The sequence below is a fragment of the Chelon labrosus genome (assembly GCF_963514085.1).
Source record: "Chelon labrosus genome assembly, chromosome: 17".
In the NCBI taxonomy this organism is placed as follows: domain Eukaryota; kingdom Metazoa; phylum Chordata; class Actinopteri; order Mugiliformes; family Mugilidae; genus Chelon; species Chelon labrosus.
Genome location: NC_140350.1, coordinates 7,697,090 through 7,709,229, shown reverse-complemented (window position 1 = coordinate 7,709,229; position 12,140 = coordinate 7,697,090). Strand labels below are relative to the sequence as shown.

At 44.6% G+C, this 12,140-nt stretch overlaps 1 protein-coding gene across 2 annotated transcripts in view; it reads right to left on the bottom strand.

The window, feature by feature from the left end:
- spns2 (SPNS lysolipid transporter 2, sphingosine-1-phosphate) overlaps nucleotides 1-12,140 on the bottom strand; it is a 59,825-nt gene that overhangs the window by 32,507 nt on the left and 15,178 nt on the right. For both annotated transcript variants that reach the window (XM_084564596.1, XM_084564597.1), the window contains exon 2: nucleotides 9,083-9,148. In XM_084564596.1, the coding sequence (XP_084420722.1) occupies nucleotides 9,083-9,148 (66 nt within the window). The remainder of the gene's footprint in view (nucleotides 1-9,082; nucleotides 9,149-12,140) is intronic.

The following is a 12,140-nucleotide window of genomic DNA, read 5'->3' as shown; positions in this document are numbered from 1 at the left end:
CATAATTTCAGTTTTCAGTTCAGTTCAGTCCTCTGTGTGCCGCAGGTAGGAGTGCCAAACCTGTTCTGACGTTCTTCAGAGTTCCAAATAAGATGCTTTGCATATTTCTCTAAGTGTTCAAGCGAACAAATTACCACGGTCTCAGGACATTCCAGTGACAGGACAATGGCCGTGCGAGAAGTCTAAAAGCAGACACAATAACAAGTGAGCCGGAGACTCTGAAGCTGTGGCGTCAGAGTGATGCTAAGCGCAGCTGAATCGTGCCGTTCTGCGCTTATCTGCAAGTTGCCTCTCTCCGATGTGGATAAAGGAGAAGCCTCAAGAAAAAAACCATTACTATTTAAGTTTATCATACTATTTATAACTGTCTTACCGTAAAGTAGAATAATTCTTGACCTTTAGCTAATTAAAGCTTAAGTCTGCAGTTATAAATTAGTATAATAAATGTCAACGAGTCTTTACAATATGATTCATCACCCAATCTTATCATGATTTTTTTAGATTTCATCATTAAGGCACCTTAAGATCCTCATTAACATATTATCAAGTAAACTCATGGTGAATTACTACCAAAGCTGTTCATCATTGAAGGGTTTTAATCTCAAGATACATTTAAACTGACTTGTTCTAATTATGTCATGGTTCACGTGAGAAGTTTGAGAAATTTTCTCAAACTGTTTCACCACCTCTCTGGAGCTCATGTATGTATGGAACTCGGCTCGCCCTAAACACACATACACGCAAACACACTTTCCTCCACATGCCACAAAGCGGGAGGCCAGAAACACCGGACATCCAGCCATCGCTTTGATTGACCAACAGAACAATGCCTCCTCGGATGACTCACCCCCTATGATTCAATGCCACTGTGAATGGTGCATCAGGAGGAGATGCAGGCACACATATGTTAAGTGTGTGTATGTGTGCGTGTGCGATTGATATTCACTGAGGCTGTGCGGATACATTTCCCTATGAAACACTGGATTCCCCTGAAGAGAGCACCTGTGAGGCTCTGCATCCGGCAGCAGGATTCCAGTTGCTCAGCAGCCCATTTGATCCTTTACTTTCTCACAAAAAGACACTTATCTGTCTGTAAATGAGAGAGTTCACATTTCTCATGAGGGTAATTGACAATGATTCACATTGGAATAAGAGACAAATTTTCTGAAAGGTACAAAAACATGGTATGACTTGATCCCCAGTGCACCAATGCAGATGTATGCAGAAAGTATTCGGCTGCTTCCAAGGTCTCCCTTTAAGCCTCTACCTTTGAGATTGGACTTTTGAAGTAAATGTGATTTGTCACGGATTGAAGTGCTGCTGCTCGGAAATAAAATCAGTTTTTCATTTAATATAGAAATCTAGTGGGACAGAGCTTCTTTGGGCTGCAGTGGCAGAATGCAAAATTGAGAGAGAAGGTATTGAAAATACATTACAAGTGTTAGCTGAACAGAGGAGAAAACATCGAGGCCCTTGTCATTATTGTGCTTGCTGCTGCCTACAATCCATATCCTATGAATTTCTCTGAAAACACCACCTTTCCTGTCATCTGTTTCTCGTGATTTGGGTATTTCCCACAGGAGTTGAAGCCACTGACATCCTTGCAATCACTGCTGCAATACAACCTGACAATCAGGACAGACAGTCTGACTGATCGAGGGACACCAGTTTGAGGAATCTGAATGTCCGTCAGCTGCCAGAGACCAAATTAGAGGAACAGGAGAAGCCTATCCGCAGGTCTGTACATGTCTGAAGGCTAGGCGTTGTCATTCTGTGGCTTACAGAGCACCGCCAAGTGTCACTTTGGCCCCTTCACTGTGGACAAGGTGTGTGTCAAGGTGTCAGTGCTCAGTGCAGAGCAAACACACTGCCTCCATAAATACATCTCCCTTCTAAAGTGTCTGTTGACTCTCCTCCACCTTTGTGCCTCTGTCCTTTCCATCATTACAGCACCTGCTGCCACCGGAGGCAATAGATGGAACGGATGAGTTATGTTTTTACTAAAAACAGATATCTAATTCTGTTCTCAAACTTGCATCAGCTAATTTTATCTCTGTTGTGATTGGATAATCAGTTTTATAATGGTAGGTAGGAACAACTGGCTATTATTATTACGTCAGAAAGGTCAGTCTCATATATTGGTGCTTCAAATAGCTGTATGCCTATTTAGGAAGAACAATTCAGTCCAATAATCTGTGAGATTTTGCACTTGCTATTATTGGTTGACATCTCTGTGTCGTCATGGGATCGTGGTGACTCACCAAACTGATGATAAAACACCTTTGTCATTTAATTATAATGCTAGGTAATCCTTACCCTTAAAGGTTCAGCCACCGTGTAGAAGGCGCTGAATGTGCTGCGGAATTACAACAGGTAACCCAACCCTACATACCACAGATGTCATCACGCACACGAGTATGTCAGGAACTCCAGCCATTTGTAACGTTTCTCAGAAACGAAACACAACACGGTCTCCTACGTACTGACAAAGATGAGATGCATGGCTGAAGTTTTGGATACATCGTCAAATGAAACTAAACTAAATGAATCTGTCCACAATATTAGACTTCCACTATACTGTGTTTGGCAAGAGCTGCTGCCTGACACATATCTGACAACGCCTCCCACTATATCCACGGTAGAACCAGATTCTGTTTTAGCTTGTTCTTAACAATGTGAATCATTCATAATAGAAGAACATCAGTCCAAATTGTGGATGAGAAGCTACACAAACCAATTGTGTACATTCATGTCCACACAGAAAAGTACCTGAAGCTTCAGGATATGTTAAGCAACACTTCGTGTGCTTCTGAATAAACTCACAAGGTCGATCCTTCAACAGTTCCACAAAATATGGAGACAGTGTAAAAATCAAGAATAAACGATCAAGAGGAAAAACAGTAAATACCTGAGAAGAATCTTCTTTTATGTACTAGATTACAATAAAGGTCGGTGGTAGAATCACTCTTTTCTCATCAAGCAAATTTGATTCAGAGTTAATCATGTTACAACATGTTGTTACACTTGACAATTGCTGTTTGCTTGAAATAACACAGAGCTTAAAACAGTTTAAAACTGTTAAAACTGGCTGCTGTGGTAACCAGAACGCATTTGTTGGTGCACAGAATGCAGGGTGAAGGATTGCACTGTCTCTGGTGTGTTATATTTAGCACAGCGCTAAATCTAATGCTGTTTACAGGAGTTACGGGTCTCATAAATGGCCGCTGAATTCATATAAAGCAGAGTAATTTACTTCGCCTGCTTGCTGGCTCTAATATCCAGTTGAAATAAGAATGGTGATAAAAATGATATTACAACAGATGTTGATGAGGTGTTCCATACATTTATTATTATTATTATTTTTTATCTTGCGCTGCTAAATGAAGAAACGTCTTAAAACATGGGAGAAATAGCAGACTACCTTGACCAGTGCACCAGTGGCCCCACTGTGTTGTGTTTTCTCTCAGGTGTGCAGCATTGGCCCATGGTGCTGGCTTTGTTTCTACCTGTAATGATTAATGGGACTGCCTGTGCAGGGTGTGACAAATAACTTTGATTGGAGTGGGAAACTCAGACATTCTTATACATCACATCTCTGCCTCCTGGATTCCCCTTCATGTGGAGCCCCGGACATTTCTGCATTCCTCACATTTCTGATTGCCACTAATTCGCAGAGAAATGCCTTCAGTTCATATTTCACCAGTGTTGGATTACCAGCGTGCTCGCTGCATTTTGATAAATGCCACATGTGGCCTGGGAAACACCCATGCAGCACTCTTTCTGTCAAACTGAGCAGCTAATTCCTGCAGAAGCTGCCATCAAGGGCTACTTGCCAACTTAAACCTATTTAATTTTATTCAGTATTCCTGCTTCTCAGGGAGCTGATAGCTTGTCACTGCAGCTGCAACAATTTCTACTACCTGATCAACGTGCGTGGTGCAGCTGGGGACGATTACACGCTGCTACAAATACCAGCCCGGATGGCAGGAGTGCACTGGAACATCATCTTTTGCACATAACCAGCACATATAATCAGCAAACACGTGTGGGAAGACTAAGAAAAAGGTGCTTGCTTGCTTCTTCTTTTTTTTATTTTTCCAAAAGCAAAATAGCAAGACGTGCATTCTCTTCAGTTCCAGCCGGCTATTCAAGTTGCAGCACCAAGAAAAACATGTAGTTATTTTTTCCCAGGCATGCTTCTCTGTGGCTGGTGACATGGCATTGAACAGAAAACCAGCAGCAGAGCACTTGAGCGCAGGGCGAGGAGTTTTTCTTTCCTGCTATTTCCTGCAGTAACTACAGGAGCACCCAATTTAATGACATGCTCCGGCTGAAATGACAGAGGGCCGTGCTTGTCTGTGTTTGTGCTCTTGTGTGCTGCCCTTGTTATTGGGACTAATGGAATATGAAAACTGGGGCTGACACACAAATACATGCGCACATCACTTACACATACACTCACCCTTACAGCGATCAAAGAACACAGACCGTTTGAGCATGCAGCAGCCCTGTCTTTGACCTTGAGAGGCTGAGGTTGTGTGTGTTCCAAATTGATCTGTTGATGTCACACGGAGCTGAATGAATGAAGCAGCCTCCCGTAGCAACGGGCAATCGATCAGCGTTTGACGTCTTTTTTTGGAGATGCAGTGAAAAAGAAAACAAGCCAGAATCTTGTCGGCATATCTGCTTGATCACTCACACAATGATTACTCATTGTGTGAAATGCCTATTTTCAAATGTGCATGACTCCACCACAATACTCCCACCTCTCTTTCGTTGCTTCTGCTCTGCTAAAAAAATAAGGGACAACCAGAGATCTGATCGATCTGTTACATGATAAGGTTGGTATCACGGCACTGAGGTTGGCGGCATGCTCGTTTGAGTGGCCTCAAAATCCCGCTCGGATTGTCTGTGACTCGTCTGTGGTGCTATTGGTTTGTCAGCAGGAAGTGAAGGGGAAGGAGATGGGGAGCAGGGTGCCAATCATCACCCAACAGCTGCCCTCCTCCGAGACATGGCCTATAAAAGCAGCCTGAGATGGAGGCACACATAGAGAGCGTGCACACGCGCTGGGATGTCGATGCATCATCAGGTCAACGTTCTATTCTCGTCGCACCATCGCAATTGCTTGCTTTGGGAGATCAAAATTTGCTACCATGCATGACCAGAGGGAGGAAATCGCAGGTGGCCCTTCTTCTCCCTCCGTTTCCCTTTGTGTCTCCTCCTCCTGCAACTCACTACCACTGGCAACTCACCACCGCTGGCAACTATAAGTTGCCTATTGCCAGTGGTAGTGACAAAAAGGCAACAACAGCTGCCAAACTGCTGAGAGAGAGAGAGAGGCACAGAGAGGGGGGGGGGGGGGAGAAAGAGAGGGGGAGGGAGAAAGAGAGGAGGTACTGAGGGATACCAACGAGGGCAAGAGACAAAATAGGAGCAGCTGTGAGTGGCCAAAACAGCTGATAAAGCAACGATAGCTTGACTTCCCACTGTGCAAAATGAAATCAAGCCTCCAGACAACATCGGAGATTTTTGATTGATACGGACCGTAAACCTCTTAGACTTACACGCCACACCTCAGACCCAGTAAACCCAGAGTCCACACAGGCTCGACAACACCCCAGCCTCGGATAAACTCTCAGTGGCATTAAAATATAAACCTGGCTTCAGCACAAAACTGACTTACTGCGGTTCAGGCTTAACACTTTTCTGTGTGCAATGGAAATCTGACTTGTTAGCGGAGCTCAGGCCATAAGTCTCACACAGCACCTGTGGCCTCATTCCTTATAGCTCACATACAGGCTGAATGGCAGACTGACACCATGTTAAGACTGGAGCAATGTCAGTTGGTGTGTGCTGGTGTCATGTTTCAGACAAGGTGGGCAGACACACACACACACACACACACACACACACAGAGCAGGGCGCAGACAGTCTGTGGGCTGTTTTGAGCGACGGCTGACTGTACAACCAGACCGACTGACCCCAATAACTCTGCTTCCATGCTAAACCAGTGGAGGGTAATTATTCTGCCAGCTTCCATTATAGGAGATAATTCAACCCATTAATAGTATTTTTCTTTTTTCTGATTCGCCTCAGAGCACCTGAATACAATAACCTCAGAACTAAGAGGAGAAAGCTTTCTCTCAGCTTTGTCAGTGTGGTTAACAAAAGGGCTCAAACCAAAAGGTAATACCATCCAGGTGAACCCCCTCTTGCCTTCCACTCTTCCATTAACCTTCCCCTGCCCTCTGGACCCTCAGGACTGGTCTTGTTCACAGCTGTGTGTGAATGAGTGTCACTCATTTCAGATAGCTACAGCCCGAGGGCCATTCGCACATAGTCCTGCCATTTCCAGTGGGAGAGCTGAAGTAAGTCAGTCGTGGTGCTTTGACAGGCTTGCTGAGTTCAGGTAAGAACATCCCCGCCTGCTGACGGACGGGGCCGGAGAGCTCCGGGCCCAAACAGCATGCCTTTACGTTAACCTGATAGACACCTATGAACACCTCATCCTCTTACACCGAGAGCTGAGCCGAGAGCTCCTCAGGCAGTAATGACACACGTGCACATATTCACACATGGACAATAGAAATGCGCACATTCCTCGTGTCAGTTTGTTTTGTTTAAGCCGAAAGCATCTGTGTTGCACAATAACAGAAATAACTAGGGCTGAGCTCACCACAGGGTATTTTCCTTATGTTGTCCTTCAGCGTGTAAACACCAGCTCACACCATCACAGAGCAAAATGCATTAAGGTTAATGCTTGTGGTTATCAGTCTGTTAAACTTGCCAAAGTGGGAGACATTAGTAAGTGGCAATAATAATAATAATTTTGAATTTAGGAGCAAGAAATAGGGCAAAAGAGCTTAAATCAACATTTACAAACTGCCGTAGGTCTAAAGGGTCCTTCATCTGCTCATTCAGGCTAGTATTTCACAAAAGCAAACATCTTGTCTGTAACATCTAGATTTGGGAAATTTTTCATTCCAGTAGTTCTGATCAGGAGCCAAATAAAACATTCAAACCTATTCCACCTCTCAAGTTCATAAAGTGCTTATTCTGTGACTTTGTTCTTGCAGTGTGTGATCAGAATTTGAGGGTGACCTGGCAGCAGAGAATAAGAGAAAGCCTCAGTACTCACAACGCCCACCGCCTGTAAAACACCTACATAGGCAGTTTACATATCCCAGGTGGACGAAAGCTGCCAGGGCGGTGAGGAAGGAGAGAAGGCAGAGCCAGCCTGGCCTGCAGGTGCTCACAGAGGTGGGAATTGTTCCCTCTGGAGAAGGAAGTTGGGGGTTGGGGACACCGGAAGGGATATGCGCAGATTGTAAATATATACACACGCAAACTGAGATTTTCCCTTCTAGCATCCGGGTTACGTCATCCTCCTAACCTCTTCTTAACACCTAGGCTCCCCGGCTGCGCCCACCCGCTCTCGCAGCTCAAGGCCCGGACACCAAGAATTCCTCAGGCCAGTGCGAGGAGGAGGTCGCCTGGGGATCAGGGGCCAAGTGGAGTCTGAACCACAACAGCCTGGAACAGGCCCGGAAAACCAAACACACAGCTTCCAAGCTTCTGCCCTGGCCGGTTGGGTGCCTCTCAGAGACTTGCGAACGCAGACGGTGCAAAGGGCAAATCAGCTGTGCATGCAACTCAACTAACATACTCTGTGTGTGTGTGAGAGAGAGTCTGTGCCAGTATGGCTGTGTGCATAACCCAAATAATGAGCCAATATAAACAGAATTAACAGTCAAACACCCTTCACGGTTTCCCGTTTCTTGTTAAGAGTTCGCAAAAACGTGTTGGTCCGAGCAGACAACACCTGGAAAGTTCCCTTTTCTTAGCCTTGTGTTTTTCATCGTTCCAGGCTACTAAATATGTGCTTGATCTCACACACAGGACCATTACCCGTCTTTAGAGTTTCCATGTGAAGGAGCTTGGTGTGAATTTGAATTCTCTGACACACTAGAATTACTTTTTTAACTACTGTTGCCAGAAATGGAGAGACTCAATTAAAAAACATACATAAGAACATTAAGGAGAAAATACTACTAACTGAAAATATAGATTATACACACTACAGTCAATGGGGTGAAAATGGGATATTATGAAATGGCGTATTCACTGAAAACCCACCAGAAATTACCATGCTGATTTTTCCTGTTAAATATTTTTGTCGCCATTCAGCTCGACCCCAGCTACTAAAAGCAAGTGAAGCAGAGGAAAACACTGGACTGTATTCTTCCCCCCCAAAAAGCTGGAGCCTGGCTGCTTGTCCTCAATGGCACTTTGTGTGCAAGTTTGTTGGTGTTTGAATGAGTCTGAGGGCGCACAGAGACAAGACGGGGTCCTGTCCTCCAATGAGAGGGCTTTGCAAGGTGTCTCCCTAAAAGGTGAATTCATTGGGGTCCCGAGTGGAGCAGGAAACCCTGCCCTAAGCCAGAGCCCTCACAATCTTAGGGTGCATGCATGCGTTCTCTCTCTCTCTCTCTCTCTCTCTCTCTCCCTCTCTCTCTCTAGAGAGCAGCCAGCCTGGCTCCTGACTGTGTTTTCCTTTCGATTGACCTGCCCTGCTGCTGTGAGGAAATGCTGCTCCCACAACTGCCTCAAATAGGGCAGCCTGTGATACACCGGCGTAAAATATAAGCAGCTTCAGTTTCAACATATATAGATACCTCGAAAAAGTGCGCTCATATCAAATGTGAACTGAAAAAATAAGTGGTTTCTGTTTAAATTGTAAGAAAAACGCATCTAAATATGTAAGGATATAGAACGAGAAAGGTTAATAATAGCAAAGGATTAAGAAAAAGTGTGTTTGTAATGTGAATGTGCTGTCTGCAAATTGCGCTGTCGATTACTCTGTTGCAACAAAAAACATGATTGCGTTTGAAAACATAAAAACATGGCAAGCATGTACAGTATGCTGTTAACTCGCGCTTAGCTTAAATTGCACTTCAGACCTGTCATTTACAGAAGGCATATTGGGGTTGTAGCCTTTCTGAGTCTCACAACAGAGGATGTTTCAGGTGTTGAGGCAGCTATTTTCACACGTGTAATTATGGCATTAAAGGAGACTTACCTGTTTGCAACAAGCCGATTCCACTGTCTGTCACTTCAAAATTGCGCTGGATGTCAGACAAAACACCTGTGAACAGGAGCAGAGGGGAAAATGGATGTAGTTTTGAGTGATACTAAAAAGCATAAACACAAGTACTGAAACTCAGAGGTCTATCTGACTTACAGCTAAATTAAGTCTGTCTCATGGCAGGCTGTTGTGATTATTGTAGGACACCATGGATAGTCATAACTCAGAGGTTCTCATTCACCTAACATCCCCGAGGAGCAGTGATTTATCCCTGATAAGTGCTCTCTTGGCTGCCTTACAGGGGGAAACTTTCACCACGGGTGTTATGTACGAAGAGTTTCTGGTGTTAAATCGCTAAACACATCTTCTGCTGCGTAGCGAGCACGCACACACACTCTCTCCGCCATTAACATCTCACTGTTTCATTTAAACAGCAGCTTCCAGTGTAGCGCCTGAAGCCGATTTGGGGTTTCATCCGACGACACCGCAGCCGACTGTGTGAGGTCACTATGTGTGGTGCCTGTCATCAGCCAATGCAGACATACAGCAGCGTCACGACATCACACCGCTGTGAGAAACCACAAGGCCTTTGAAGTCGTCTCAAACCTGTTGCTGTAACCGGAGCAGTAGCAGGGGAACGAGAGAAATTCACATTCTGTGCATTGCACTGATGCCTCAATAAAGCGAACGGCACCTGGTGTATTCTGCAAATCGTAAGACAGGGAATGCAACAACTTAATATTTGCCTGTGACAAGATTATAAATTCTTTGTGTTCGCTGAAGCTACCCGGTTCAAGAGAACCTCATAAACTTTTTAATGCATCATAAACATCAGATGATCAAGATGAAGAAGAAGATCAGACGGTGTTAAATTATAGTGAAAAAGAAATCCCTTTATAGCTACTGTGCAATTTTAAGAGCAACAAGTCTCATCAAATGAATTCTGTTCCTCTTGAGACCACCGGATTGACTTGAAACAAAAAGAGAAAAGGAATAAAACATTTCCATGCTAGAAATCTTTACAGTCCAGACGCAGTGTGGTGTGCTTGATGGTGCTAGCTGACTCTCTCTGTGAAGCTGGCAGCTCAGACCTGGGGATTGCAACACGGCTCATGAAAATGGAAAAGATTCATGACTAACATTTTAAAAAGCTGGCTGCCTCTGATCTGTCTGCTTTCTTCCTGTAAACCCAGCAGACCACTATCACGTAGCCAACCTCGAGACAAGTGCACCTGTAACTTTCAGAAACAACTCATCTCGGGGACATTGCTCTGAGGGATGATATAGAGATATCTCAGCCGAGCCGTCAAATAACTGCACCGGGCATGATAGATGATGTCGATTTTTCCATTCTCTTCGCTGGCATTGCTCGTCTGTTTGTCAACAGAGGGACATGGCGTGTTTCATGGGCGGTGTGACACGGAGGCAGGTGCAGGTTGGCCCGGGGACGGGAGCAGAGACATACGTCAGATTCCTGTCAACTGAGTCAAGATAGCCACCTGCTCACATTCTCACACTACAGGCAGCATTCTTGCTTAAGTGTTGCACTCAAAACTCTTTCTTCCTTCATAATGACCTGACTTAAAGGACCATCTGAGCTAGTTCAGACCTGGTTTCAGCCCAAACACCCACGTCGTCAATAATGAGGAAAGTGACAATCTGAATTGGCATGCGGTAGCTGTGCTTCCTGTTGGTTCTCACAGAGCACGCAGTGTGGCATTTATGCAGGAAACCGAGTCAAAGATGCACAACATCATTCATAACCAGCATTCATCAAATCAGAACCCACGTAAAATATACAAGTGACCATTTCACACAAACACATCAGGTTATCATCTCTACGGGCCTTTGACAGGCTGGCTACGACAGTGACTCTGTCCACCGGTCATGCATGTCAAACACCAACAAAAGTGTTGAACAGTGACTTCTACAACTGCAGCTGTACCGTAATTAGCCTTGGAGTACACACACACACACACTCACACACACACATATACGCAGCCTGCTGGGAGGGGGATTCCTATGCCAGATGGTGGAGCGTCCCTCCTGGACAGAGTCTGAGTTCGTCTGAGCCACACCCGTCTACACTTACCACGCAATTACCAGACGATTAATAAAGGTACAGCTAGCAAAATGTTATTTAAGATTAGAAAAACGGAGCAAAGAATCTTAAATAAAGCAGAGCTACAGCCTCGATAAAGGCATGTTGTGACAAGTCCAGACGTAATTCCAGTTAAAAGTTCCATTAAAAACACATGACAACACTGTATGGGACGCTGATGTGACACGCACTGGATTCTGGGTTCAAGCTCTTTTTTTTGTGTGTGCATTTAAATAAGTGATGGAAGTCTGATTAAAGCAACAGTGTATTGAATGAAAATCAAGCGCAATGAGCTGTGTAATGAACTGTAATAATCTGCAAGGGATTACAGAAAGCCAGCAGTTCTGTGTTTGTGCAGCAGCCTATCAGAGCTGTCATCTCTCCTCCCATCAAGGCCTTATGAAACTTGGCAATCAAACTCCATTCTTTTGATTGCTCTTCCCTCACGATCTTCTTGCTCTCACCTACAGTCACCTTCCTCTGTCTTTCAGCAGGTCTTTTCACGCATTATTTTTAACAGATCATTTCTTCTGAAGACTATAACGGCCATGTCTGTCTATGCATGGAATACAGAGGACACAGATACACTGGGGGATGGATTGGGTGATGAGATAATACAACCCTTGCCCAAGCTGGCAGCGCCCTAGTTAGTTACCACGGCAACGCTGTTTGGGTGCTCAAAGAGATAAAGGTCAAGAGACCACAAAGGAACATAGATTTCCAAATGTACAAACGTTCCACATTGCACCTCCACCAAGTGATTCTGATTCAGTGGGAACGTTTGCGCAGCAGACTTTTCTCACAATGCAGCACTTACTAAGTCCTCCCTAAATTTAACTGCTAATTATACAACACAAGAAAAACCCTGGTACAATGCCATAGCAACTGTGAAAAGAGCAATATTTCCCATTATGGCTACATATTCTTCTCAACGTATAACCACACATATAA